The following is a 12,500-nucleotide window of genomic DNA, read 5'->3' as shown; positions in this document are numbered from 1 at the left end:
TGCCATTATGGGACAATATCACTTGCAATAGCTTTTGCATCATTGTACGTACAATGAAGAGGAAATCTATCTAAGATCTCCGTGTTGTTCTGTGATAGAAGTTTATTTCATATTCCACCAGCTGACAAAGTTATTGCGCCATAATATGCACTGAAAGGATGTTACAACAAATCTAATCCATAAACTCGGCAATCTGTAACGTCTGTCATTACCAAATTCAAGGGTCACTTCAGAGAATCAATTAGCAGGATTGACAAACTTTTTTTTTATTTGTACAGCACTAAAATAGTTTAGGCAATTTCTCCTTATACTTTAGTCTTCCACGAAGTTTTCAGTTAATACACACAACACGCATATATATATATATATATATATATATATATATATATATATAATATATATTATATATATATATATATTATATATATATAGCCAACGTATCACGAAGGAACTTGTGATTGAGAAAGGTTAGTGATACTGGGGACTTCGAACAAGTACTTTCGTAGTTTATTCCTACAATCTCAAGGTCACACAGAATCAAAATGAGGTTGAGAGATTTAATTTATACAAAAGGAAGGCGGGGTTTTTGTTAACCTTGGCAGAATGTTCTTTGAGCAAAAAAGACATTGAAAGATGGTCAAGAGCTAATCCTCCCTGGATTAGCTGTTTATCGTCGTTCCATGTCTTTTTTGCTCAAAGAACATTCTACTAAGATTAACAAACTGTAACTCAGTCCTCCTTTTGCATAAATAAATCTCTCAGCCTCTTTTTGATTCAGTGTGACCTTGAGATTGTAGAAATAAACAACGAAGTACTTGGCTCAAGTCCCCAGCATCACTCACCTTTCTGCTGTGAATTTAAGGAGATACATACATATATATATATATATATATATATATATATATATATATATATATATATATATATATATATATATATATAGACGTATATATATATATATATATATATATATATATATATATATATATATATATATATAGATAGATATAGATATTTGTGTGTGTGTGTGTGTGTGTGTGGTGTGTCTGTTAACTACAAACTGCTCGAAAGACTAAAATATAAGGCAAAATTGCCTATATCAAATAAACACTGAAAGACAAGACAGCATTATAATTCAGTTTGTACATTTCCCTTTTTCCAAATAATAATACTGTACTAGTGAACGGAACCGTGATTTATGCCAGAGAGTGTCTAAACTGCAGCCAACTAGTAGATGAGGGATCCACTAGATTCTTGTTGTACCCTAAAGACAAAGTTTTCAGTTACAGAATAAAAACCAAAAAGATATGATCATCCCCACGGACCTTGGGATAGTCATGATGTTAGCCTACTTAATTAAAGCAGCCTCAAGCACCTTACTCTGAAATGACGTGATGCACTTCCATAAAAAAATATGTTAATGCATCGCATTTACAGTGGTTGCTATTATTAAAAGGGTTTACTGTTTGCAAGGTATTAAGTATATATAATTTTTAGTGGGGTGTTTGTTTATATGACCCACAAACACTAGTGACCTCGGGCCACATAGTATTTGGGCAGCCAAAAGGGAATAAACTTTCTCTCCCAAAAATTTCCTTAAAAATTTTTTTGTTCAAATCTGAGATGTTTCTTTTTCTTAATAGTACAACCAGGAACATCAGTGACTTACCCGTTTCCTGTTCTTTATAACTTCGATATTTTGTACAAAATTATTTAGCCTGGCATGAAAACATTAAAATCTATCCAGATCGGAGTTTAATATGCTAATTTGTCATCCACATCCCTAATCAATATCTTACTTTATGCATAATGGGGCTCATTAAGTACAGCTTCAAAGAATTCCAAACATAGGCTGGCTACAACAGGGCTACATGGACTGTCCATGCTACACTCGTGTTTGTGTTTATAACAAGAACCACTTAATGCATTAAAGATACATTCGTAAAAAGAGAATGCAATATCATAATTTTTTATTGCTTCATTTCCTTACAGGTGGGCAGCAGTGAGCTGTTGTTCAAGGGATCTTTGGCAGAACAAGAACTTCTTTGTTTGGTGTTCCACAAAGTACTAGTGCTCTTAATCCTATGTTGTTTTCATTACATAAAAGTGATATGGTTGTTGGCTCGGAAAACAAGATTGTTCAGTATGCCGATGGTATAGTTGGTGGGATACAAGGCTGCTCTCTAGTAAAACAAAAACACTACGTATAGCTCTGATACTGATTTTCCACTCAGCCTCCCTTTCACGTAGATGGAACGCTGCTGAATGAGTCGGAGGCTTTGACTATACTTGGTATAACTTTGGACTCACGTCTTACTTTTGTGAAACATCTAATGAACGTTATAGGAAATGCTGCATCAGCGCAACCTGTTCTAGATCTTGTGCGTCAATTTTTAATAAGCTACATTTTAGCAGAGCTTTTGGTATCAAAATTGATCCATGATCCTCTTTTTTTTTGCTGAAAGCAACCAGATTTGCTGAACAGCAGCAACAATCTAAATATATAAAAATGTATGTATGTATGTATGTATGTATGTATGTCTGTGGGTGTATATGTACCACATACACTTTGACAAGCATTGAGCAATTTCAACCAAACTTGGTATGTGTTTAACTTAGCATCTGGGAAAGAATACAGTGGGGTAAGACATCAATGGCATCAAAATCTGGGATGTGGAAGGGAGGTGGGAAAGGGGTGAAAAGTAATAATAACTGGAAACGACAGATATTAATACTGACACTCCCGATGCCCTTCAACTCCTAGTTCAGCCCCAATATGGATTTTTGGTAGGTGAACCCCAAAGAGGGGGAAGGAAGGGAAAGTGACATGTAAAAATAACCTAAAACAACTTATATTAGTGTCTAATCCATAGTTTTTGAGGTCACTGAGATGAATAGTTACACTCATGAAGCCCTTCAAGTCCCAGTTTCAGCACAAAATAGGAACAGGAGTGAGAAGGGGTGGGAAGGGGGTGACATGTAAAAACAACCAAAAACGACAAATATTAAATTTCTAATCCAAAGTTTATAAGGCTGCTGAGATGAATAGTAACACTCTCCGATACCCTTCAAGTCAAAAAGTTTAGCCCCATAGGGAGGAAGGTGGAAAGGGATGGGAAAAAAAACTTGAAACGAGATATTTAGTACCTAATTCAGAATTGTCAAAGTCTCTGAGATTGAATAGTGACATTTCCATGCCCTTCAAGTCCAAATATAGCCCCAATAGGAGGGAGGGTAGAAAGATATGGGAAGGTGGGGCCAAGTAAAAATTTAATGAAAATGACGTGATAGTGTCTAATCCACATTTTCTGACGTTGCTGAGATAAACAGTGACACTCACAATGGCCTTTAAATCCAAGTTTAGCCCCATTAGGAAGTGGGGGGAGAAAGGGTGGGAAGGGGATGGACGATGTAAGACAGCCAAAAAATGACAGATGTTAGTGCCTAATCTATACTTTTTCAAGGTCGTTGAGATGAATAGTGACACTCCCAATGTCCTTTAAGTTTACGGTTATTGCCAATAGGAAGAGGGGTGGGAAAGTGATGACGTCTAAAATTAACCGAAAACTAGATATTATTGTGTAATCCATAGCTTTTCAGGTCGCTGAGATGAACAGTGACATTCCTGATGCCATTTAAGTCCAACTTATGCCCCGATAGAAAGGGGGGTTGAGAAAGGTGAAAATGTAAAAAATGATTAGTGTCTGATCCATAGCTTTTGAGGTCGCTGGGATAAACAGACACACTCCCGATGCTCTTCAAGTCAGAGTTCTGCTCCACTATGAATGCGGGTGAGTAGTGTGGAAATATAAAAGGTTTAAAAAATGCTGGGCAATGTAACTGAAGCAACCATCTTAACAGGAGAGAGAGAGAGAGAGAGAGAGAGAGAGAGAGAGAGAGTTTATCAGTTGTCATTCAGAGTTTTCCTGGGCAGCACCAGGTTGGTCGGCTAGTATGCAATAAATGTGCCAGGTCCTTTATACTTCACATCTTTGTACTGTGGAATAGTTCCCCCGAGGAAGTTGGACAATTAGAACCACAAAATTTCAAGCGAAAATGCAGTGTAGTGATGCACTGCCTCTTCCCTAAAAAAATTCCCCTTATACTTTAATAATTAATTCATAGTGTTACTTACTAATTTATTAATTCACTTTATCCTAATAACCAATCTCTTTTTTCTTTATTTCCTATTATCTTCTGTAATTTCTTTCTAATGACCACCATAGTCTTTGAAAGCTTGAATGTCAAGTCAACGGCACCTGTAGGCTTATTCCATATGAATAGGGTTAATCTTCTGAATAATAATAATAATAATAATAATAATAATAATAATAATAATAATAATATAATATCCGCAGGTGCTGAAACTTATACAAAATCTTTAAAAGGTTCATAAGAAAAGTGGCAGTATGACAAAAAAAAGTCATCAATTTAGAGATTTTATACCTAAAGGCCTCTCGCTGAAAAGGGTATTTCTCACTTTGATATTTGTTTAGGTTAATGAATTTGAAATTTTCCAAAATGTTGTAACCTATTCACAGGAGCTAATTTTCTGATGTTCTGATGAAAATCAGCATAAATGTTACTGAGATGATTTTTGTCAGTTTTTTTTCTTTTTCTTCTATATTTAAAGTCTATAAAGAGAAATACGTAGGCAGCAAGGGCAGTCGAATCATACATATTCTAGACGTGGTAGACAGTGAAATTGTGTTATCAAACCCCGTTAAACCTAAAGACGTGTTTTGGATGAGGTATGTGGATGGCACAGTGACTATTTGGAAATAGACCCGTGGAAATTACAGTATGTTCTCTACTAAACTCAATAACTTTGCGTTAGGTATGACACTTAAAGTAAAAAGAGTGAAAAAAATAATGCAATTCATTTTTTTAAATGCCCAATAGTTCACAATATAATGATAACGCACTATCCTGATAACCTACAATATTTCATTAATTAACTTAATCTTTACTTGAAAATTGGAGAGGCAAGACTCTTCCTTTGTGTATATTGTAGCACTCGTTTCCTTGAGTAAAAAAACAATTCACTATCAACCGTCTTCCTTTTAATTACCAAACCATGCAAGGAACAAGACATCTTTTTAAGTAAATCAGATCGACTTTCGGGCATCTGTTGGTGTATGTTCAGATATGCATGTACGTTTATGTGTGACTCCATGTGTAAAAGTATAACATATACCTGTTCACAGATACAAACAGATCTTCACAGCATGCATAGGAACCACAAACCTGGGAGGGTTACTGGCTACGCGACACGATATGTTGACTCTTTCTCCTCGTCCCACAGCCAAAACGGTAGGTTGGTCCACCATACACTCAGGAGGGTCTGAAATGTAACATAACAACTTTCTTACTCTCAACCATTTTTTTCTAGCTATTACAACTGCTACTACTACAACTCCTACTAGTACTATTTCTGCCATTCTTTACGTATTTAAAGTCCTCTTCATATTAATGATTTCCTGTTACATTATATATTAGCATATAAGGCATGAAGTTATTCGCATTATCTTTCGTCTTTCAATAAAAAAAATTTTTTTTCGCGTCGTAAATTGTGATATATACATATACATTATATATATATATATATATATATATATATATATATATATATATATATATATATATATATATATATATATATATATATATATATTGAATTTGTGCGCGTGTGGTATTAGTGTATGTATGTTGAATGTTAGCAAAAATGATACACGAGGCTGCCAAGATTAATTGTTTGCGTATAATATGTGGTGTGTGCACGCGTGTGTGTATGTACATATAGTACGTATATACATACATATATATATATTATATATATATATATATATATATATATATATATATCGAGCTACAATGTCTTTTAATATCTAATTCGCTCTACCTCGGAATTAATATATTTTCATATATGCTTAACCGAAGGGGAATTTTTTCTTGATAATAGATTTACCTGTACTTGGGCGCGAACGCAGGTACATTATAAATCCAGGAACGTCAGTGGAAGCTATGACCACCCAACCACCGCGAGAGGCTTAAAGGTATATGCCGTCTCTCACCTCAAATACTTTCTCGCGCTGAAGTATTCGTTGGTTTGGAGACAACATCAACCTGCCTCGACTCCGGTAGTTAAGTAGCGCTTTTGACAACACGTAGCATTTTACATAGTCATATCACATTTACCGTGATTCATATACATATATCGAGCTACAATGTCCTTTAATATCTAATTCGCTCTACCTCGGAATTAATATATTAATTCCGAGGAGAGCGAATTAGATATTAAAGGACATTGTTGCTCGATATATGTATATGAATCACGGTAATGTGATATGACTTTTATATATATATAATATATATATATATATATATATATATATATATATATATATATATATATATATATATACACACACACATATATATATATATATTATATATATATATATATATATATATATATATAATATATATATATATATATATATATATATAGGGACTTTGCCATCCTGTATCAGGGAGATTTGCACCACATATATGAGTCCTTGGCTGGAGGGCCTAGGGAAGGATGCTTAGTGACTGCCGGGGGAATGACAGGTGTAGCCGTTTTGCTAGTGCAATGCTTCCAGAGGAAGGATGGAGTTCGCATAGATTTTACATGCAGTGCAATAAAGTTTGCTAAAATCTTTGCTAGGACCTGAGTCAGCTTGAGATGTTTGCACTGGGATTGGAAGCGGCCCTTCTTTTTGCAATGGGTGCAAACGGGAATTTAAAGGGGCCATTCCGTGGTTAGGCTTGCAATGAGGTGTGACCTGGGGAAAGGTTCTTTCGATCCAGGGAACAGGCATGAGAATGATAAGTGTCCTAGTCATCCGCTCAGTGGCAGCATTCATCGAAGGTCTTGGGATGTTTCTCGCCTAAGCAGGTGGCTAATGCACTTGGAGCATAGTAGAAGAAATCTACTGTTCTGTTTGTTGCCACCAGAACACGTGGTTTTTATTTTAATTATTTTTCACAAAGTAAATTATGTTTTTATTTTGAATTTTATTGTATTGTAACTTCAATTATTGTAAATATTTTAAAACTGTTTATTTGTAAATTTCCTATTTCAATTATTTATTATATTATAATGGTGTTATTGCATTATTATTGTTTTGGACGCTGCATATCCGTCCACACACTGTCTGAAAACAATAGGACTCCATGTCCAGATATATACATTGAAGAGGTCACAACGATTGACGGAACGGCTGTGGTGGAGGGGCCATTGCAAAACTTCCCTCTGATTGATCCAAGCAAACATTTCAAACTTACTCAGCTCCTAGCAAAGATTTTAGCAAAATTTATTACACTGCATGTAAAATCTATGCGAACTCCATCCTTCCTCTGGAAGCATTGCCCTAGCTAAACAGCTACACCTGCTATTGCCCCGGCAGTCACTAATCATTCTTCCCTAGGCCCTCCAGCCAAGGACCCATATATGTGACACCTCCTCAAGCTAGCTACCCTGCACACCAGGTCAAGGAATTTGAAGACAAGATTCCTTATGGGGGTTACTAATCCTTCTCCCTTAGGCCATCCAGCCAAGGGTCCTATATCTATGGCACCTCCTCTAGGTAGCTAACCCACATGCCAGGTCAAAGAATTTGAAGTTACTGGCATGCAAATCTCCCTGATACGGGATGACAAGGGCCCCTATGGGGCTACCATTAACAGACATGAACTTGTCACCATTGAGGATATCAATCATGTAAAACTGATACTCCCAACAGTACAGTTGAGGGTCACCAGGCCTCACAGAACCAAAATCTACATTTTTGAAGCATCAAGTTACCTCCCTGGAGGCTTATGACTGTCTTGTAGGACAGAATTCCCAGTCCCTACCTAACTTAAGACAGTTCAGGGGTCCTAAGCCCTCGATGGCTCCATCAGGCACAAATAGTCCTCACAGTCCTGTCTTATGACCACTGCCAGTGCCACTTGAGTTCCCTGAGTAGTGCCAGGCCCCATCTGCCTCAGACGTTGAGTCCTTAACAAATTTAATAACTGTTCCAGGCCCTGGCCCAGTGCCAGTGCCAGGGCACGTCACAGATCTACCTTTAGGAGATCCCAAACTTGCCTCATATTCTCAGCCTGTGTCACTTGAGTGTCCTGAACATAAATTTAATTCCTGGGCCTGTTCCTGTCTTAGTTCCAGTGCCAGAAGATGCCATAGATCTCCTTTCAGGGGATTCTAGTCCAGATTCCCTCTCTTCTCCTGGCTTGGCCCCTCTACCAGAGTCGGTAAGAGAGTCAACCTACAGTTTACTAGGCTCCCCTCCAGATTCCCCTGACCACAGCAGAAGCTCATCCCATGACACAGCCTTGCAACCCATGCCTGAGTTGGTCATTGCACCCTGCGAGCCTCTCATACCCACAAAGAATTCCTATTCTCTTTCCCTCCCCAGTCCTCAGAAGACAAGACTGAGTGAAAATTCTGCCATATCTCAGCTGGCCGCAGAACTCCAGGAACTGTGAAAGCAAACAGTAGAAATTGTAGGCACTGGCCCTGCTTCAATTACTGCTGTAGCCAGAACAGGTGGCACTCCAACATCTTCCTCACTCTTAGTTCCATCAACTCCCCCTGGAACATCCAACCATCGACCTAAAAGAGGGTCAAGAAAGGTCAAAGGCACAGAACCAACAGGTAGGTTGAGAGAACTGCCAGGCTCTCTTTGCACTCATGCCCATATACCACAGTGCCTTACTTTATCTTACAAAGAATTTTGGCACCTCTAACCAGAGTAGGAGGCCAGGTTCCTTCCCTTATTAACACTTCTTATAACTTGGTAAATTAATCTCTTATGATAACATTGATCTTTTGCAACTTTAATCATTTATAAATTTATTTTATGCCTTATAATGGCTCACCTTTTACTTTCCTTCCCACTCTGCCCATGCCAAGTGCCAACGGCCAGATATGCTGGCACCTTCCTTACATGTAATTATGAGCATTACAAATTGAAATTGTATGTAAGAGAGCCACTCTGTCCTGGGGATGACATTAAACTGCACCTATGGGTAGGCGGAGCTCATTAGTCTTGGTTGACAGTCCTCCTGAGAAAAGGAACTCTGAGGTAAAACCAATTCCTTCAACAGTAAGGCAGGCAGAAGAGAGGACATTGACTTGAGATCCAACGGCTGCAATAGCGGAAGAAAGTTGCAACTGTAAGGGGGTGCAGTCATTGCAATTATTTGTGCCACTGGACAGCAACCATTGCAGTGAAGCTCGTGGGTCTCCTGTATGTGCTGCTGTGTATCTACATTAAACAATCTCATGCACAAGCACCTCTGGGAAGTACGACTAGTGGGGCATTTCAAGTCTGCCGGGGACCAGAAGAAATGGTGGGGGGAGGATTATGTTATCTGGAAGCTCTTAGTCTCAACTGTCACGTCAGCAGTGGATGCTTAGTTTAGTCACTCAACTTTTGGATGAAGCAGGAGAGTTGTTCGGCAGGGCATCCATGTCTGAGCACCCCATTTTAGGATCCACTCTGCTCACCCTGAATGGGGAAGGGGCCCTAAACATATTCTGCTTCAAACCTGCCTACCTGGAAAACCGCATCCAGGGGGCCACACCACTTTGCGGTCGAACAACTGTATAACTTAAATTTGAAACATGGAATGTATGAACACTACTAGATGAAAATGAAAACAGACCTGAACGCAGAACTGCCTTTGTTGCTAGGGAGCTCCATAGACTTAATTTAGATATAGTGGCACTTTCTGAGACTCATATTGCCGGTGAGGGACAATTGTGTGAAGAAGGTGGTGGCTACACATTCTTCTGGAAGGGACACGAACCTGGAACACCAAGACAGCATGGTGTAGGTTTTGCTGTAAAAAATTGCATGCATTTCAATTTAACAATGTACCCAAGTGGCATAAATGAATGCCTAATGACACACAGACTAAATCTTGAGGGAAATAAACATGCCACAGTGATCAGTGCTTACGCTCCAACCCCTCTTGCAGAGGATCAAAAAAAAGAATTATTTTATGCCGCTTTAGACACAGCTCTCGCAGTTATCCCAAATGAAGACAAAGTTATCCTTTTAGGTGACTTCAATGCCAGAGTAGGATGAGACAGTGACATCTGGAGAGGAACCATTGGAAAAGAGGGTGTTGGCAAAATTAATGCAAATGGAACACTCCTACTCTCGAAGTGTGTAGACCATGATCTGGTAGTAACTAATACTCTTTTTAGGCAGAAAAACCACCAGGCAACATCCAAGATCTAAACACTGGCATCTCTTAGATTACATTATAGTAAGGTCTCGTGATCAAAAGGATGTATTACTTACAAGATCAGTGACAGGATCTGAAGACTGCTGGACTGACCACCGCCTGGTATACTCTTGTATTAGGATGAAGACCTTGACTAAAAAGAGTTATGTGCATGCACTAAAGCAACTGAAGTTTAACGTTGATTCACTTAAGAACGACTCAAATAAGCTTGAACTTCTGCGGTGTCTCACTAATAAATTAGAACAGGAATATCCACCCAATATTGTTGATCACTGGAGTAAATTTAAGGATTCCGTAATCACTGCATGTAAAGAATCAGTTGGTCTGAACATAACATCAAGATTGGTTTGATTAGAATGATGCAGCTATCCAAGATCTTATTCAAAATGCCAGAAAATATCTGTTTGAACATCTGAATGACCCAAAGTCTGAAACAAAGAAGAAAATACACAGCACAGCAAAAGCTCAGATACAAAATGCCACAAGGGAAATGAAAAACAAGTACTAGTTGACAGACAAAGCAAATGAGCACCAATCCTTCTTTGACAGAAATGACATGAGAAGCCTTTTCAGTGGAATGAAAGCTATATTTGGGCCAAGTTCCCAAGGGATAGCACCCTTACGTAGTCAAGACAGCACTCAACTCCTTAAAAACAATAACGAATCTTGTGTCGTTGAAAAGAACATTTTAAAGAACTACTTAATAGAGACCCTGTGATAGATGAGGATGTACTATAACAACTCCCTCGTCTCCCATTGGATAAGACACTTGCAGTGGTACCAATGCTAGAGGAAGTGGAGTTGGCTATCTTCTCTATGAAGAACGACAAAGCTGCGGGATCCGACAACATTCCTGCTGAAATATATAAATATGGAGGACCAACCTTACATCATCAACTTCACCAACTAATTGAAAAAATCTGGATGCATGACGAACTTCCAAATGACCTCATAGATGGAATTATCAACACAATGTATAAAAAAAAAGGAGACCGATCAGTTTGTGGAAATTACAGAGTAATTACCCTCCTGTCAGTAGTTGGGAAGGACTTAGCAAGAATTCTTACAAGACTAACACCTCTAGCTGAGAAGATCCTGCCTGAGTCTCAGTATGGTTTCAGACCTGCTCGTGGTACAATTGACATGGTTTTCTCGGCGAGGCAGCTGCAAGAAAAATGTTGAGAACAACAAAAACCCCTTTACATGGGATTCATTGACCACTAAAGCTTTTGACAGTGTCAAGTGTGAGCTGCTCTGGGAGATACTATCTAGATATGGATGCCCATCAATATTCATAAAGATCCTGAGGCTACTACATGATAATATGCCGGTGACTGTAATGGCTAATGGTAGCCTTACTGAACCTTTCAAAGTTAAGTCAGGCATAAAACAGGGTTGTGTCGATACTCCTGCCTTGTTTTCTATATTTATAACTGTTGTTTTGCACCTCATTCAAGATGAATTGCCTCCAGGTATCTCCATCAATTACAGAACAGATGGAGGAATATTCAATCTCAACTAGCTAAAGGCAAGAATTAAAGTCAGTGTTACTGCTATTGTTGAGCTTCAGTATGCAGATGACAACACTGTCTGTGCTCAAACTGAAAATGATCTGCAAATTATACTGATGCATTTGCAAATGCTTACTCTCGTCTTGGACTTTCCATCAACATCAGAAAAACCCAAGTATTACATCAGTCACCCCAAACTGAAGCCATTAGAGTTGCACCTACTATAGAAATTAATGGAGAAGCTCTAGAAACTGTAGACAGCTTCCCATACCTGGACAGTCATCTATCTTCAAATCCCAATATAGATGATGAAGTTCAATATCGTCTAAGAAGTGCTAACTCAGCTTTTGGAAAACTATGCAAGAAAATTTTCGATGATCATGACTTGCCATGTTACAGTCCTTGAGAAATTCCATCAGCGGTCCTTGCGAAACATCTTGAGAATGACTTGGGAAGACCGCTGCACTAATGTAAGTGTTCTTAAAGAGGCCGACTGCCTCAGTATTGAGGCCGTTATAATAAAAAGCCAGTTGAGATGGGCAGGGCATGTTGTCAGAATGGCCGACAGCTGCCTTCCTAAGCAGCTCTTTTACTCAGAGCTAAGTGACGGGACTTGAAATGTTGGCAAACCAAGGAAGAGATTCAAAGACAGCTTAAAAGACAACTTAAAACTATGTGACATTAACT

General features: G+C 38.4%; 1 protein-coding gene across 3 annotated transcripts in view; it reads right to left on the bottom strand.

Annotated features, from left to right (window-relative positions):
• The window catches only part of LOC135203233 (hemicentin-2-like), a 423,654-nt gene that overhangs the window by 59,931 nt on the left and 351,223 nt on the right, over positions 1–12,500 (bottom strand). For all 3 annotated transcript variants that reach the window (XM_064233007.1, XM_064233009.1, XM_064233008.1), the window contains one exon: positions 5,248–5,344. In XM_064233007.1, the coding sequence (XP_064089077.1) occupies positions 5,248–5,344 (97 nt within the window). The remainder of the gene's footprint in view (positions 1–5,247; positions 5,345–12,500) is intronic.

This window comes from Macrobrachium nipponense, chromosome 33 (assembly GCF_015104395.2).
Source record: "Macrobrachium nipponense isolate FS-2020 chromosome 33, ASM1510439v2, whole genome shotgun sequence".
Lineage (NCBI taxonomy): Eukaryota > Metazoa > Arthropoda > Malacostraca > Decapoda > Palaemonidae > Macrobrachium > Macrobrachium nipponense.
This window is presented reverse-complemented; position numbering and strand designations above follow the sequence as displayed.